The sequence below is a fragment of the Argiope bruennichi genome, chromosome 3 (genome assembly GCF_947563725.1).
Source record: "Argiope bruennichi chromosome 3, qqArgBrue1.1, whole genome shotgun sequence".
NCBI classification, from domain to species: domain Eukaryota; kingdom Metazoa; phylum Arthropoda; class Arachnida; order Araneae; family Araneidae; genus Argiope; species Argiope bruennichi.
The window spans coordinates 83,345,241-83,364,802 of record NC_079153.1 but is presented as its reverse complement, the minus strand read 5'-3'; the positions used below and the strand labels follow the sequence as shown (position 1 = coordinate 83,364,802).

At 30.1% G+C, this 19,562-nt stretch overlaps 1 protein-coding gene across 1 annotated transcript; it reads left to right on the top strand.

Annotated features, from left to right (window-relative positions):
• The first annotated feature begins 16,909 nt into the window (after positions 1-16,909).
• On the top strand, positions 16,910-18,990 carry LOC129962895 (uncharacterized). Its single transcript, XM_056076896.1, has 2 exons — positions 16,910-17,779; positions 18,862-18,990. The coding sequence occupies exons 1-2, from the start codon at positions 16,910-16,912 to the stop codon at positions 18,988-18,990; spliced, it is 999 nt and encodes a 332-aa protein (XP_055932871.1).
• The last annotated feature ends 572 nt before the right edge of the window (positions 18,991-19,562 follow it).

Genomic DNA, 19,562 nt, shown 5'->3' with positions numbered 1-19,562 from the left:
CTATTTTTCACGAAAATTTTATTTTTCCACAAAGCTTTATTTTTGCATAAAATAAAGCAGCAATTAAAAATGGTATTTAAAACTAAATATATATATATATATATATATATATATATATATATATATATATATATATATATATATATATATATATATATATATATATATAAGATTATAAGCCATAGATAAAAAATAAAAAAAAGTGTAAAGAGGAAGGGGTAAGAAAATAGCCAAATATATAATATTTTTCCCTTATTATTATAATCGCAGTTTTTTTAAATGCATAAATACATTAAATATAAATTTTTATAAAAAATAATACAAATACTGATCTGATACACAAAGAATGATAATAAACTCTGCATTAATACAGTAAAAAGTAATTCCGTATAGCTGGAAGAACAAAGAACTTCATTAATTATCTTTGCCTCAATTATGCTACTAAATATCAACGCAATATTTAAATTAAAATGTTAGTTATTTTAATTTAAAAATAGTTGATGATAATAACCCAGTTCTTAAAATTTCAGCCATTTTATTTGAATATTTTTTTATAATTCGGAAAATATTTAACAAACAAACAAATAAAAATAATAAAACATGGTCGAGGCCATTTTCTTCTTTTTTTGTTATGTACAATTTAAATTAATAACATTTGATTTAAATTATTCGCATTCTTATATATATATATATATATATATATATATATATATATATATATATATATATATATATATATATATATATATATATATATATATATATATAAAACATAAATTATATATAATAAAGCATATTATATATAATAACATATATATAGTAACGCGTATTATAACATATAATAACGTATTCTTTTAAAACGATTGAAGATCCAACCAACCTTTAGCATTTAAAACTACTGATTCACTTCTGATTTTCACAGATGTTAATTTCCTTTTGAGTCAACAGTGTACGTCATATGTGAATTCTCTGTCCTTCCAGGAAGGCATTGCCACCCCCAGAGGGGTCGGGCAATCGATAAAAATCTACGTCGAATGTTGTTATTTCCTGTTTACTTATTTGCATCCTGTCGTCCGAATGGCGCTGGTATCGTGTCCGTTTCCCCTATGCCCAAACCTTTCCTCTTTTCTCTTTATTTACTGACTAACGTGCCGAATAATGTGATATTTGTCACAGCAATCGAACTTTTCAGATTCAAAATAGTGTGGGAAACTAAAGGAGTAGATTTTATTCACTAAATGTGCTTTGACTTTTCATTTCTTTTATTATTATTATTATTAAATGGGGTAATTGTATTTTCATGCACCTTAATGATATCGATATTATATCAATACCATTAAGAAACTTCAAACATAAAATGATATTATGGCAATCGTAATGATATTATATTAATTTAAAATGATATTAAATGAGTATCACACCCTCCAACTATTGTCGAATTTCCATAGTTATTATGGAAACTTGATGAATTTTACGGAATGACGGATAAAACTATGGGAAACTGCTAAAAACGCCATATAGAAATTTACCGAAATCTTCGCTCACTGCAGCGTGGATAGTGAAAGTATTTTTGCATGGTTAGCAAAAAAAAAAAAAAAAAAAAAAAAAAGTGGTGGTGGTGGGTGTGGGGGGGATGGAATCAATTTCCAGCATGAATACAAGAACACTGGAGTCGCTCCTCCTAATAAAAATGCATATAGGTGTTGGTTATTATGCTAAACTTACCAATGATGATTTTTAAAAAGTGAAATTAATTGTTAATGAACAAAACAACGTTATAAATATTTAATAATTAGTGTTAATTTGTTTGATCAACAAAATCGTGTTGTGTGATTTGTTTTTAAAATTTTTTCAATCACATATATATAATTAATAATAAATATCCATTAAATAATTTTGAATAACATGTTTGTTTAAAAATCAATAAAAATATTTGTTTTAAAATTAATTACTCATAATTGTTATAATTACTAATGGTTTTAAAATAAAATTAAATATTTCTTTTAAAATTAACCATCTTTAAAATTCAATTAATTAAAATTCTTCAGAAATTTCTTTTCCTTAATAATTTGCTGATACTACCTTATATGTAACATATTCATAAGAAGGGCTACCGATGTCTGAATAACTAACGTTGGCGAATATGCAATATTTCTAAGATATATGACACTTAAAATGATATCGTACTAATATTATCAAAATACTTGGCTTCTATAATAATAAGCAGTATCATTAAAAAACTTTGCAATAAAATGATATTTCACCAATATTTGTATTTCTGCACTAGGCACATAATAAATTAATAAAGCAATTGTTTTTTCCCATTAATTCTCACTTTTCCGATTTTTATATTATTTTATTTTAGCAAACAAATTAAATTTTACAAGAGATTTTTTTTTAAATTTGGAATGTTTAGCAGATTGCCTGTTTGTAAATCTGTTTATTATTTAATCGCTATAAAACACGCATTTTGATTTTCTTTGAACTTTGCACAAATATTCATGTTTGATAAAATAAAAAGCCGACTTATGGAAGGGGGAAAAAAAAAACAACCGAATGATATGTAAGGATTTTAATTTTCTATTCTATTCGATGAAGGTGGTCTTCTTAATGGTTTCATTAAGCGAGCATTTGGCGAGTTGTACAATGAAAACATTTGAATCATTTTGCTAATGGCAAAGCGTTTAACATAATTTTGCCATAACTGATAAAAAGTTTTGTAACTTTCTGAATGCAGATGAAATCAAAGACCTTGTACAAATAATTCATATTTGAAGGAGGAAAAACATTGGCCAAACCTGCGCTGAAGATCAGCCAAGTTTGCAATATTAATAATAATAATAATAATTTTGTTGGAAGAAGGGAATTTGAGATATTTTATTCACTGAGCTATCAGTTTTATGTTGTTAAAAAGGATTTCTATTAAATTTGTTTATCTGAAGAAGACATTTAGTAAATCTTATGCATATATGCAGATGGGTTTGTGTGTGTGTGTGTATATGTGTATGTTTACAAATATATTTCTAATGTGGATTTCTTTTGTTTCATATTAGAGATAATTATATCGCACATTTATTTTATTATTTCGGAATTATTTTCATTAAGTCAGTAATTATCAAATAGGAAATAAAAAATTTTCAAGTGTCTTTATCGGAAATCATATTCCAAGAACTTTAAAAGAAATTTTTTGAATTCTGAGTTTAATTGTTTTTAATAGCTAACTATCTAATTATACAAAATTTTTATCACAATCATCATTCTGTATTTTATATTTCTATTGTAAGCAAGAGATGGCGTATGAATCTAATTTCTATTGAAAAAAAAATCTAATTCATAAAGCATATTCCATTGCTTCCAGCTAGAATTTACGGCCTTAGACAAGGGATTGTTATTCATTGTCAGTGTCTTGAATTGAAAACTTCTTTGCTGTCTCACTTTTATTTAAAATAATTTGTCGTAATCTTGGAAGTGCAAAATAAATAAAAAAATTCGAAGCCAGAATAATGAAAAAATAAAAAATGAATAATTACTTTGTAGATTTTAATGAAATAGCTTAAGTCAGTACGAATTTAGTTATTTTTATGTATACGTAGGGGGAAAAAATCAGCTGATAGAAATTTCTGTCAATTTTTTTTCAAACATATTTTCATTCGCGAATTCACTTAAAAATTATGAAAGCATTTACAAAATTTCCTTTGAGTGGAATCCCTAATGTACTTTTAAGAATATATTACGTGATTATTTAAATATCTATAAAATGAGTTTACGTGATGCATGAGTTTTATATGAAGATCTGCATGAAGTAAGCGATAAAAATTAAGATTCTTCATTATATGCTTAGATCCCTCTATTTGTCAAAAATACAGTATGACTATAAAATGACTTCCTAAATTTGGAGCCATATGTAGCTAAAGTTAACAAATGAAGAAGCGTAACAAAATTTTCTTATACAGATGTTAAACACATAATAGTCAAGTCAAATTGCACTTTGACATGTAAAAATCTGAGCTACTGAGCTAACTATATGATAAAGTCTTACAGTTGAACGAGTTTGAAGTTTTAACACTATTTTTCAGCATTTAAATAAAAAGCTATTAATGTTAGAAGAAACATTTGAGTAAAAAGTTGTTAAGTAGGTATTAAAAAAAACTTAAACAATAAGATGCCGAACATGTTTTATCTTAATTAGGCCAGGAATAAATTTTTTAAAAATGCAAATTTGGAAAAAAGTTTCTTTCTTTTTTTAATTAGTGAAAAATTTTTTAGAATTCCACTTAAATACTTGTTACATAAAAGGAAATAGATGCTAAAAATTTAGGATAGATATCTGCATATTATTCTGAAAATTCTAAAAATGGTTATTCTAAAAATGTTGCTCTGCGATTTCAAGTAGTATCTTAATAGAAGAATTTTTTAAAAAGTAGAAAATTAAATTTGAAAAACAGAACAGAAAAATTAGTAGTAGTAAGAAAAGTTAGAATGTTGCGAATAATTGACGAAATGCATCAAAAAGTAATGTTTGCGATTGTAATAGTCATTGGGAAAAATGAGTTGAGGCATGTAATTGAGACAAAAAGCTAATTACAAACTTATTTTTTACTCTTTTTATTTAAAAACGATTTGTATAGTATCGTTTTGTGATCATAGAACAATATTTTTAAAATAGGATTTTTTTTTTCGGTCATCGAAGAAAATTCTACAAATATAAAGTTCTTAAAGGCAATTTTCAACAATCTTGTCTTTTTCAGTAAAATCGAATTTTCTCAAAGCTAATTCAGATAACTATAAAATATTTTTAACAGTTACTTTCTTCCATATAATACATACTTACGTAAAATTCCACAAATCTTGTTCTAATAAGAAAAAAAAAAAAAAAAAAAAACATATTTTTCTAAATTTGCACTTTTAAAAATTTATACCTATTATTATGCTATAAACCTTTTAATACCTAATATTTTTTTTTACTTAAGTTTTCCATCTAAGATTAAAAACTTTATTTAAAACTGTACGTTAAGCTTTCACTCTCCGATGAGCCTTATTCAGTAACATATCCAAGCACAGACTCAGAACCTCTCCCTTTAAAGGCGTCCTTTAATGTTAAATTTAATATTTTGTATTTTGTCGAATTTGCACTTTTTCTTTCAAACATCGGTATATAAAAAAATACTGGGAATAATTTCTTGATGACATTTTTTCCCAACAAATATTAGGGTAAAGTATCTGCAATTTCCGCTGTGTATTTAGATGTATAATTATTTACAATTCAGTCCTTGAATTTTACTGCGCAATTCAAAAAAGTTTTTAAAATTTGATTCCTTGCATTGTCAGGGACAAAGAATTTTGTTTGATAAAATTTTCGGCATTCCATTTCAATTACAGATTTGTCGTGTAATTCCCATGTTTTACAAGATTTGTTTTATCCAGATTCCATGTTTCTCATGTTTTTTTTTCAGATTCTTATTTTTCCATGTTTTACCCAAATTTTGAATAATCGATTTTTAACTCCCGAAATCTTACCTTTAGATTTATTAGGCTTTTAACAAATTGCGCGGCACTTTTGCTCAAATTATATATAAATCATTCATTTTCAAATTAAAAACTGAATCAAGCTATGCGATTTAAATGTAAGCTAATTCAATATTTTTTAATGTGCTAAAATAAGAAGAAAGTTACATTTTGTTTTATTAATTGAAATTTAAATCATACAGCAATATGGAAATGTAAACCAGGATCTGTTCCTAATTATTGATTAATCTGGAGAAAGAGTTTCATTTTTATGTTTGGTATATATTGTAGATTTAAATTTGTCAACTCATTGAATAATTTCATATTTTTAAAGATAATTAAATGCGATAACCGTTTATTGCCCAATATGTTGCCATGATAATGACGTAAAACATCTAAAAATGTCCTTCAAAATGACGAGGCGCACCTACAAGCCCCTGCCATTATTATGGATTGAGCTATGCCTAGATAGGTACTTATAACTTGTTGTTGCTATAGATTGAATTAATAAAACAGCATTGATAAAATAAGTTGATAAGCCATTTTAGAACACAAATAATAAACTGAATAATCTTTTATAACCTTTTCCCATTCATTCTAGCTAATTCTTGGGAATTTGTCTTATGTGAAATACTTTGTCAAAAATATGAGGCACATGTAATATTTCATTAATTTTATTGCGAATTTATCTTTACTAGTCTAGTTTTGAATTCTTAATATGTAGCATCATGCCATGATGACAGTTTTTAAACTTTCCAATATATATTTTTATTATTATCAAAAATAAAATTAAACAGCTTAAATAAAAGAAATTCACCCAGGTTAACACACATCAAATTGAGCATTTAAATGTCTGGTTTCTGAAAATATATTAAAGGAAAATTGAATGATAAAAGTGTGCAACGAAAAGTGAAAATGCCCCTTTCTTTCTCCCAAAAAGACAAAAAAAAAAAAAAAAAAAGAATTTTTATAATCACAGATATTTTTTTTTAATATTATGATGTTAATTGATAGAGTTATTGGTGGACACTTAAGTAAAAAAGAACACCCTAATATTTTACTTATATTTTTCCCCATTTTTTTTAAAAATTTATATTCACTTATTCTCCATTTTTTTGTTACAGTGATTAAGGAATATGACAGCATTTAAGAAAAAAAGGCATCGGTAATTATTATTTAGAGACTTCGCTTATTCTCCATTTTTTTGGTTTTGTTTTGTTACAGTGATTAAGGAATAACTTGGGGTATTTAAGGAAAAAAGGCATCGATAATTAGAAACAATAGTATTTCAAAAGTATTTATATATTTAGAGACTTCGCTTATTCTCCATTTTTTGGTTTTGTTTTGTTACAGTGATTAAGGAATAACTTGGGGTATTTAAGGAAAAAAGGCATCGATAATTAGAAACAATAGTATTTCAAAAGTATTTATATATTTGCTAATTCTCTCAGTATCCCAATAGAAACAACGAGTCAAAACGCTTCGAGAAATTCACTGCTCGTCTTCCATTCTTTTAAACAGCCATATCTTTCGCAAATATGAAATATTTTTATGTGGTGCTTATGGATTAACATTACAAATCATTCTTGGCGAAACAATTGGCGAAAATCTGGCGATGACAGGTTCCTGGTTGTTGGCAACCCTAACCACTGACCCCAAGTAGTAGGGGGCGGTGACAGGGACAACTTATACGTATGTAGTGTGTATATACATATATATTTATAAATACATTCATTCTTTTTCATTTTTTTTCCTTTCTTTATCTGTTACTCTACCCCCAGATAGCAATCAAGAGGGACTTTTCGGTAACATCTTGACATTTTCTGCACCGTGGCAGGCTGCCGCAACAATCTCTTCTAATGGTTTTCCACTAGACTGCTTGACGCCAACCAGAATGCGTACAGACACAATGGCGAACGAAATTCTTCTCTTTTTCCTCCATTTTTTTGTGGCCAAATGTTTCAGCATTTTCGCTGATGGCTTGCAAACTGCCAGAGTCGCTAGCCTTGACATTCCCGAAGTGGTGGTGGATGGTTGAGTCTGCTGCAGAGAGGGGTAAGGCACGCAGCGTGAGGCGTTTTAATTGCGATGTTTCTTATGCCAGTAAGAGAGACCGAAGAGAGAGATTTTTTTTGTTGAAACACTTATTTTGTTTATTTATTTTTTTCTCTCCTTCTTTTGGTCTCTTCAGGTGTGTTTTCTTGGAACAGACTGCGTGGCATCGATTTGCCGTCTGCGTCGCACTTCGGAGAAGAATGTGACGCGTGTTTGCAGTTTTTTTAAAAAACTTTTTTGTTAAATCCCTCCCTCTGAGTTCTTCTTGAAGTTTCATGTTTCTCAATAGTGCGAGTGAAGTGTTTTCAGGAAATGCTTCAGATGACTTCCTTAACATTTAATTTTACCACGCAGAACTGTGATTTTTCTTTTTGTTTGACTTGAACACTTAAATTGAATTTAACTGGATGGCTCGGTGTTAAGTGTTTATCGAGATTCAAAAGTGTCAGGATTGGTTTAAAGATTTCGTAACTTCTGTGTTTGAAAATTTTGTTTGAATTTTCTACTTTTTCTTTGAAAAGCGTAGTACTTCCCTTATATCTGGTATTGGTTAAGTGAATATTTTAATATTTAAAATATATATATGAACATTTTGTATATAACCAGATTTCCAAATACGAATTTATCGAGATTGAAAATTTTGCAACGAATAAATAAGAATTTTAGCAAAATGTCATTTATCTCATTGTAATGATAAAGAACACAAGGCTTCAGTTATCTGTTTTTCCCCATTTATAAAATTCTAAATTTTTTCCCCTTTAATTATTTTATTTATTTCTATTAAAAGTCAAACTTTTGCTAAAAAGTGGAGGGCATATTTTTCTTATATATAACTTGTTGTTTATAATGGCACTTGCCATGGACAAGCTCGCTGACGAAGTCAGCGACTTTAAGCCAAGGGAGCGCCTCTTGTTTTAGTAGCGCTAACCAGTGCCAAGAGTACGTCTTAGCTACTCACACATCACATTCGCTTGCACAACCCCTTTTTACAAGGGGACACATTCACACATCTCACAGATAGAACAGATGAAGAACACCCATGCCCAAACCGGGACTCGAACCCAGGACGCCCAGATCACTAGGAAGACGCGCTACCCCTATGCCAGGACTCCAGTTTATAACTTAATTAATTTTAATGAAATATGAATTAATGAATTAAAATATGAAACAAATATCCAAAGCATTTTTTAAATGGATTCCACTTTGAACTTAAATAGCTTGTCAAAACAATAATGAAAAAACATTCAATAAACTTAATTTGATTCATAATACTATCTTTAATGCATGCAGACTATAAGATGCAAGTATATGAGGCGAAGATTAAATTTTTTAATTACAGCCTTTCTACATGCAGATAAATAGTAATAAAATAAGAAAAATAAATGCGCAATTAATACTCAAGATATGCATGCAAAGTATGATTTTTCTCACTTTCGTAATTTTTTTTTTATTTTTCTTATAGTACTATGCAACAACTTACTAATACTATCTTAAAAGGTTATTACTTTAAAATATATTTGTATGGTAGCATTAAATTTATTATAATCAAAGTTGTCTTTTTTATGGCACGTCTTTTCATTTATATGCTATTTTATATCAATTCCTAGAAAGTTATTTTAACAGTATTTTTCTAAACAATCGGAAATGTTTTAAAGTATAATCTTTATATAATTTACGATTGAGAGATGGATTAACTGCTTTTTGTAATTGTATTAAGATTTTACAAAATCTGGAATCAAATGTCTTTTTTTTTTTTTGGATAATACGATTAAACAAAATTCTTATGGCATTAATACACATAATTTAAGAATAAACATTAAAGTTTTGCGATTCTCATATTTTTTTTATTATTATAAATGTAAACAGTAAATGTTGAGCTGCTCTCATGGAAATATTTATTTGTAATAATTTGCATTTTATAATTTTTGCAGAATTTATTTTATAATTTACGCTTTAGTTTTAAATTGTATTTACGAAGCTGACATAATTCATTTAAATGGTCTTTTTGTGGCATATTTTTCCCTTATAAAATGGGAAATCAATAAATTTTGTGATTGATTTTCATGAAGCTACGATGAGAATCTGAAAACGTCATAATTGAATTTAACTACTAATCAATTACTTTTCTCTAGTAATGAATTCGAAATCTATTCAGCTATAGAGTGTTAAGTAAGAAATTTCAATTACTTAAATATAATTAACTAAACCACCCATGACTGATGATTTAGGCTGTTAAAACAGGAATATATGATAATTTTTTTTAATAATTCATTTTGTTATTTGATACAACTTTAAAAACATGAATTCATTTGAATCAATAGGCTATAAATTATTATTGGTGAAAATTAAAATATATGTAATAAAAGAGAAAGTAGAAACCCTATTTCGGAGTTTATGTTCAGAGAAAGAATTTAAAAAAAAATTGTAATTTCAACTTTGCCAATAGCATACGATTGAATGCTATGATGTACCGGGGGTCCCATAAATTTGTAAATACTTTAAAAATTCATAAAAATTGAAGGAATGGGTATATTTGAATGCGGTTTGCGAAACTATTATTCTCATGAAGGGGGATTTTTTTTTGATACAGAAAAAAAATAATTCAAAAATTTGACAATAGAGGGCGCTGCACACAAGCAAATCAGTGGAAATATGCAAATTAAAGTCTTATGAAAGGCAGAGTGAGCGATTGACACATCATTTCTAAAGGTTTGCCTAAGGTTTGTATTAAGATGTTGACACTGGTGGATAAAGCACTATTGGTAAAGTTGTTTTATGTCAGCAACGAATCGGCGGCTGAAGCCTTACGAAAGTTTAGGACCCAGAAAAGATTGAAGAAAGGTTCAGGTCCGATCACTCCTGCTGGACATGTTTCCCTAGTACGCCGTTTCGAAGAAACTGGAAGTTTGTGTCATCGGCCACGCAGTGGTGCACCTCGTTTAACAACAGTCCGTACCCCCGATGTCTCTTCGCAAATGGACACGCTAAGGGAACAGTCTACAAGTGCAGTCAGTAGCGCACGAGAAGTGGCACGAATAACTGGTATACCAAAGACTTCGGAGTACCGTATCCTTCATGGTGTATTGCAATTGTACCCATACAAATTGCAATCGCTACATCAGCTCTTACTAAATGATACAGCTAACAGATTGGAATTATCAAATTGGGCTTTGGCGAAAATTGAAGATGATCCGCGATGGCTGCTGAAAATATTGTGGACAGATGAGGCTCCTTTTTCTTTGCATGGAGCAGTTAATACCCATAACTGTAGAATATGGGCACATGCGAATCCACATGCTTACACTGAGAAGCCCCTGCATTCACCACGGGTTACTGTTTGGTGTGGTTTCACTGCATCCATTATTGTAGGTCCTTTTTTCTTTGAAAAGCCCTGTAAAAAAGTAGGATGGAAGGCATGTTCAGTTAATGGAACAAGTTACTTGGGAATGTTACAGAAGGAAGTGATACCGTCCTTATTGGAACACGATGTCCTTGACACAGTGACATTCATGCAAGTCGGGGCACCTCCTCACATCGACACCGAAGTGAAGACATTTTTGAGAAGAACTTTTACTGAAGAACGGATAATCAACCGTCACTTTACACATGAATGACTCCCACGCTCACCAGATTTAACACCCCTTGACTTTTGGCTATGGTGTTACCTGAAGTCTCGGGTGTACCGCCATAGGCCAACTTCGTTAGTGTAGCTAAAGGAAGCCCTTCGTCACGAAATCTCATGCATTCATCCGGAAATGCTATATGATGCAGTTACCAGTGTTGTCTCCCGCTTCCAAACTGTTATTTGTGGTGATGGCGGGCACATAGAACAAGTACTGTAGTACTGGTGTGATATGCATGTAAACAATTGCTTGCATGCAAATAAAAGAATTTTTCCCGTAGAATTGTATGTTTTGTTTGTGTTTAGCGCCCTCGATCGACAAATTTTTGAACTATTTTTTTTTTTTTGTATGAAAAAAAAATCCCTCTTCATGAGAATAACAGTTTCGCAAACCGCATTAAAATATACTCATTCCTTCAATTCTTATGAATTTTTAAAGTATTTACAGACACCCGGTATAAATCTGAATATCAACACAGTTACATTTGTTCCTGATTTTCACATTTGAATACGTCATTATAAGCGAATAAACAACAACAAAAAAATGTTTAAAAGATCAAATCCTTATTTTGCAAGTAGCATAAGCCAGTAAAAACTAATTTCAAATTATTAATTTATCACAATTGCAGACTGCATTTAAAAATTTTATAAAAAAATGAAGGGAAAAAAATGTATAAAGAGGGAACTGATATCAGTAAAAAGGAAAATTTTTGAATTTTAAGATACAGTAAAAGTTATTTTTGTGAAATAATAATTTTGGAAGATATGTTCATCCATTTCCATAGGTAAGTCATAACAATTACACCTGCCATTGTTTAAGTCTATTAAGTTGGGCTAGATTTTTTCTTTGATTCTTATTTTTTGATATCTTTCTCATCTACTCTCCTTTGACTGAACGGAGTTTTAGTTAATACTGTAAGCTCTCTTCAGAGCATTTCTAATAATATTTTGAAGTTAAATTAGTAAGCGTTGAGAGTAAGTGCAGCTGTAAAAACATTTAACTAAGCTATTTGAAATGTTCGTACAGCGATTAGTTTACATTTGATTGCTTCTGAGTGATAGTCTTTACTTATTATAAAGATGAATGTGTGTGTACATGTGTGTGAAGCTTTACAGGTTTGACTGTTGGTCTAGAGCTACAAAACTTAGCACATATATATTTTGAAGGATGGGAACATGCATCTCGGAAAGATTTATTAAATTTATTTAGAATTTTAGTAATTTAAGAATTAAGCGATTTTTTTTTTTTTTACTTTTCTGCGATATCCTCTGAAATTATTTCAGCACAAAAATAAAAATTACAGTATCTTAAAACTCAAAAATAAATTAATTAATTAATATCTTTTGAGCGATATCTGAAAAGATATCTATTTTACCGTATAATTTTTTTTACAATTTTTAAAATATGTTTTAAATATATTTTCCAACTATATTTTTTTTAAGACAAAATAAAACCCAATCTGAACGAATATATCATGCTTACATGAAAATAATTAGCCTTTTTCAAAGCGTTGCCATTATGCATACAAAAGTTCAAATTAAAAGATTAAATTAGCACTCACTACAAACTAAACCTAGAAAAGTGTAACTTTTAGCAAGTGATTATATGAAATAACATAAATAAGAAACATGATAATTTCTTGAAAAATAAAACAAGAGAAAAATTCATGTGACCTTTTAAGATATATATATTATTGATTAAATAATTTTGTGTTAATTAAGGCAAACGGGCTTTAATATTTACAGAATAATCACTCTCATTGAGGCTCAACAGCTAATTTTTAAACCTTTTGTAACAGTTATACACATCTAATCAGAAAAATTGTCTAAATGATGCAGATAATTGTATTACATACAGTATAAGTCAATAAATGTTCTAATCAATAAAATAATAAGTATTTATACAGATATTCGATCCTATACGTTATCATTAATTTAATTTTCTTGAGATACTAAAAAAAAATGTGTCTTTTTTTCCGACAGAAACTGATTTGAGTTATTGAAGTTTAAATATTACTATTTTATAAAAGCGTGTGGTTTTAAATTACTCTATTGATGCTGTAGAGGAAAATACATTTATCAGGGTCCGGAGTTTGATGGAGTTAGCTCATAATTCCGGGACTAATTGACCAAAAATAATGAAACAGTTGATTGCCCTAAAATAAGGGTATTCACAGATTCATGGTTCGATCAGATTTGGTCCTAGAAGATTGAAATATTTTTTTTTTTTATTTAAAGCGAATTGAATAGAATATAATTCATATGATGGAAGGATTGCATAAAATATAGACTCCATGTTTTGTTTTTTTTACTTTTTAGTGATTTTATTTTCTAAAAAAATTAAATATTATAATTTACGATATTTAAATATTTTGAAATTAAAAAAAAAATTTGAATTTAATAATAAATCAAAAAAATTACTGAATAATCCTTTGAGACATTTTATAATTTAATAAAAACATATTCTGAAGGCACACAGGATTACAATGTTGAACGATTTTAATTTATCTGTACTCATATTTTTTAAAAAGCACATTAGTATCAGCAAAACAGTTTTTGTATTAATTAAAGTTTTGTTCCAAATTAAAGTTTTAGGGAAGTTAGTTGAAAATTAGGAAAATGTATAATATAATGAATAGACAGGTATAAGGCTTTTATAATGGTATAAGTTTCCATGACTAGCAAAAATTTGAGCTTTCAAATATTTTGCTAAGGAACCCATTAAGATCAAATTAATTAAAATATTTAATTGAAAATTTTAACTACTATTAATAACTACCATATATATATATATATATATATATATATAAATTAAAATGAGTTTTAAAAGGTTTTCCACAATTTCTAAAAAAAGCAAAAAATATACAAATCACAAAATATAATAAAAGAAAAGCAATGATTTCACTTAACATTTTTAAAATGCAACTCATGGAGAAATGAATTTGGTCATAGAGAAAAGGTACCAAAACATACCTGTAAATGTTGCAGGAAAAGATAACTTTCGATTGTAACGGCAAGACATTTTTGAACAATTTCATTGGTGGTGCAAGCGTATTACCAGATTTTACAGATCTTCATGTCGGAGTCCTGGTCTAGAGGTAACGCGTCTTTACCGAGATCTGGCCATACCGGGTTCGAGTATGGTGGTTCTTTACCCTGTTTTTTATCTGAGGTGTGTGAAAGAGCCCTTCTGTAAAGAGGGACTGTAAGCGAGTGTGTGAGTGTCATCTTTATAGGAGCTAGAAGTCAAACTTCTGCCTTTGATTATTCGGGTACCTTTACCCTCAGAAGCTACTGCACAAACTCGGCTTAAATCGCTGACTTCGGCAGCGGGCTTGTCTATGTCTAGTGCCGTAAGTAACAACAACAACATATCTTTACAGATATTTTAAAGATCTTTAGAATAGAAATTGTCATCGAAAAATAAATAGGAAAAGGGAAACACATCTACCTAAAAACTTCGGAAATAAGTTTATTTTGTACACGACATACTACTATTTACTTCTGTGTAAAATCTCCCTAAAGTTGTAAGACAAGCAGTAATTAATGTTAATTATAAGGAATTAATTAAATGACAGCTATTTAGAAAATTTTTATGTAATTTTCAACGTGTTTTTCTTTTTAATTTTAAATGTTTTCAAACTAAAATTGATTGAATTTCAAGAATCAGTTTCTACCATGAATAACCAAGTGGTTTAAGATATGGCATGGGAGAAAAACATGAATCGTTAGATGAAGTTTATATTATGCACACGAACTTGATCAATATTATACTAAAATCAGATTGGTAGTGCCCTTTAACAAAGAACTGTTCATTACGGTCTGGCTGGTTACTGCAAACTTCCCTGGTTTTTCCCCTAGCAAAATGGAAACGTGTGTGATTTTTTAAAGGCGATTTTAACCCACAATTATTTGAGAACAGAAAGGTAAGGCTCATAGAGAGCGCTGAAATCACTGAGGGGGGCAACGCCGGTTCCTTCCGGTATTAAATCATAATCAAGTCTTAACAATAATAGCAATTTCTCTTAAATCCTTTCTTTTTATGACACTTAGAATCAAATAATACGAAATCTGAAGTACTTGATAAAGTTACATTTTCTTACGGTCTCTATGCAAAGAGATAATTACGTCGTAAACTCGAAAGATAAAGTCATGTTAATCTTTAAAACAATTTTTAAAAAACGACTCATTTAAGAAAATAACCTATATTTAAGAAATTGAATAATTTAGAATATTTTCCCTTGCGATTATAAAATATACATTCTTGTAAATAATAGTATTTCATTTTACTTCTTCTAACTTAAATATCTGAAAGAAATTTCTTAATTTACAACTTTGAATTAATATGAACTAAAGTATCTTTCTATATTTTACGCAGTCACGATAATTGAATTATACAAATACATACAAGTCACATTTTCATACATATTATTCCATATACAAAGTACTATATAGTGTATATTATGTATAATATACATAACCTAATGCACATATAATGCATTAATAAATAAATATAATATCAAAACTTTGGAACTGTGTAATATTTAATATGTTAATTATAAATATTGAGTAATGTTAAGTCAAGCAGTTATAATTTCAAATCAGTAAAACAATCGGTGTTATTCTAGTGGTTTGGCTTAATTATATTAACGTCCCATTTGAAAGCAACATTAGGGCTATTTTGGGACTGACCTCGTAATTTTGAACCGCGGTCCAATGATGAGGACGACACCTGATCTGGCACCCGCCTCCCCACACCACACCAGCGGGAGGACGTTTGGTCATGACGGATTTAACGTTCAACAGACCCCCATACACGATGGTTCTTCGGTGGAATCGGGTTACGAACCTGAAGCCATCCGGTTTCGAAGCCGAGACCATACCACCAGGCCACCTCGGCCCGTGTCAGTGTAGGGCTAGAATTAAATTCGGGTATTTGCAATTGAAGAAGGTATTTCCTTTTGCATTTACGGATCCAAATTTTTCTAATATGGCGAAATTTTAGAAACATCTGAAAGTATATAATTATTGTCTTTATAGTATATAAATAATGGAAAAGGTATTGATATAAATAATAAATATCTTTATTTTTTTATTTTGCGAATGTATCTCATATCAATAAGCAGTGATTTATAGGTAAAGTTTAATAGTGTTAAATACATTTCTGAAAAAATAATCCTTTTATGATGCTTTCATTCGATTTTTGGCAGACAGATATCTCATAAGAAAAAGAATTAAAAGTATTAGAAGTATTTGCAATAAAACTAGATTCAATTTCGTTTTTCAAAATATGATATGAAAAAGGAGAAAAAAGATTTTGCCTGACTAGATGAAAATAAACTCAAACGAACCCGTTATTTATTTTCATTCAGAAAAAAAATGTTATTTTTTTAAAAAAAATTGGATTTGAGAAGTGATTGAGAAGAATGGAAATAATTTCATTAAAAATAAAATCATCTAACATGGGAATCGGAAGCAATAAAATATTATGCTGAAATTAAAAAAAAAAAAAAACGATTTGCAGGTTTAGCATTGATAGGTCACTGTGTTTTTTTTAAGATAAGAAAAAAAAACAGCCGGCAGATGGCGCTGGTACGAACGACTTAATTGGAAATATTCAAATGAGACAGGCGATTATTAATACTTAAGCTCTTGATCCAAAACCAGTTCACGCTGGACCTGGAAAAAATTCTGAACCTGAACATTAGTGCTATTCTCTGCGGAGACATGAATGCTCACCACATTAATTGGAACTGCAGATCATCTAATAGTACGGGGAAAGCCCTTGCTGATTTAGCAAACAGTAAAAATCTTGAAATCTTAGCGCCTCAAACCCCAACTAGATTCGGTCCCAACTCTGCATCAACTATAGATTTAGCAATTACCAAAAATTTCTCCTACAAACACCAAATAACATCCATCCCCGATCTGCCCTCCGACCACAACCCAATAGAACTCAAATATGACTTCAATATCACCCCAATAATCATTAATAGACAAAAAGTCACTACTGACTGGGAGAACTATAAAAAATTCCTAAACACAAATGTAGAACTGAGAATTCCTGATATTCGTACCCATAAACAACTTGAAACTGAAATCCAAAAACTAATGTCCGACATTACTGACGCGTATAATAATAGTTCAAGACCCCTAAAGCTCCATGAGCAATTATATCTACCTCCCAACATCAGGGAACTTAAAAAATTACGAAATAGAGCTAAAAAGAACTGGCAAAATAATAGGGATCCAGTCTCTAAAAATAGATACAATAGGGCTCAAGAAAAATTTAGAACTGCCATAACCTTATACAATAGTAATATCTACCTGAAACAAAACGAAACCCTAAATGCTCAGGACAATTCACTCTGGAGAGCAACGAAGAGGCTCAAACAAAAGCGGTCCCCAATCCCCCAGTTAATTGACCCAATCTCTAAACTTCCTGCACATACTGATATCCAGAAGGCTGAAATAATTGCAGACCATTTTGAAGATCAATTCAAACCAAACAACCTTCCCAACAAACAAATGGAGAATATGGTTCAAAATACAATAGAAAACTATCTTAAACAGAACCCTAATTACAACTACGATCAAGTAAAACCATCTGAAATAGTCGAATACATCAAGAAAACTAAAATAAACAAAACTCCTGGAATTGATGCTATAACTAACAAAATGATTAAAAAACTCCCAATCAAAATATTAATTAAAATTGCAAATCTCATGAACAAAATTTTCGAACACAGGCACTTCCCTGACTGCTGGAAAATAGCAAGAATTATACCCATCCTCAAACCAGGTAAAGATCCCTCCCTTCCTGTGAGCTATAGACCCATATCCCTTCTCCCTACACTCAGCAAAATCTGTGAAAAATTAATTCTTAATAGATACCTTAACTACAGTAAAAGCACAGGCATTTCAATACCCCAACAATTTGGGTTCACCGAAAAATTATCAACAACCCACCAGCTGCTCAGAATGATTGAGTATATTCACGAGGGTAGAAAAGTTCAGAAACAAACGGTAGCAGTCTTCCTGGACATAGCCAAAGCCTTTGACAAGGTATGGATCCCTGGACTAATCTACAAACTAAAAGCCTATAAATTCCCCAGAACAATAGTTGAACTCATTATATCATACCTATCCAATAGATACTTCACAGTCCTAGTCAAACAGCATGACTCCTCCAAAAGACAACTAAAAGCTGGTGTCCCACAAGGCGGCATTCTCGCCCCAGTAATATTCCTTCTCTATTTAAATGATATCCCCCAACAAAAAGACATCATGATTAGTCTCTACGCGGATGACACTGCCATTTTTTCACAAGGGAGGAAACCAGCTGAAGCAATAGTACCTCTACAGAACTATCTAAACAATCTAGAAAAATGGCTAATCAATTGGAAAATTAAATTAAACATTGAAAAAACTGAAGCAATAATCTTCTTCAAAAATACAATGAATTGGACAAAAATTAAACTCTATAACAAGGAAATAAACTGGAAGAAGGAAGTAAAATACTTAGGCATCACCCTTGATAGATTCTTAAACTATAGAACTCATATCGAAAAGACCAGGGAGAAATTTAATAAAGCCCTAAGAGCCCAATATCCCCTAATATGTAGAAACTCTGGCCTCACTCTTGATAGTAAAATACTAATTTATCTTGCATACCTCAGACCCATCCTAACATATGCATGCCCGGTTTGGGCTGCCACCGCCAAAACAAACCTCAACAAAATCATAGTACTGGAAAACAAAACCATCAGAATGATAACTGCAGCCAGATGGTTCCACAGAAATGTTGACATTTCTCATGCAATATGAATTCCCCCAATCAAGGAATTCATAGTGAAACTTGCCAAAAAATTTTACGATAAAATTCCTGAAATTGAAAATCTGACCCTACAAGAACTCCCAATATACAACACAGAGGACAAACAAAACAAGAAAAGGCCCCGCTGCTCTCTTAAAATCCTATAATAGCTACTGCTACCTTAGTATGTTCCTCATCTTGCTATTTTACTCTATTTTTTTTTTTTTTTTAACTACCGTATTTCTCTTTTTTTTTTTCTCTCCCACAAAACAATGAACATATACAAATCCCCCAATAATTAAATAAATGGTGCACACTTTAACATAACAAGTTAGTTCCATTTGCGCTAAGTCTTAATATCTACCAGATTTGCAGATGGTGGGGCCTGCGGCCCCAATGAGCTGCAACTCCCATACAACAACCAGTTTTCCGTTGCTTGCCATGTAAGTGAACAAGGAATCAGCTATCGTTGTACTGCACAAATTCTGACTTCAGAGAAGTGTGAAGGCTGAAAAAGAGCCTTTAACAATTGACAACCAAATCTAAAGCAGATACGTTCGGCGT

Excerpts from the sequence above, each read along its gene's own strand:
- LOC129962895 (XM_056076896.1), top strand. The coding sequence starts at position 16,910 with ATGAATGCTCACCACATTAATTGGAACTGCAGATCATCTAATAGTACG. Across the intron at positions 17,780-18,861 it reads CTAATTACAACTACGATCAA|ACCCATCCTAACATATGCAT; the intron begins GTAAAACCATCT and ends TGCATACCTCAG.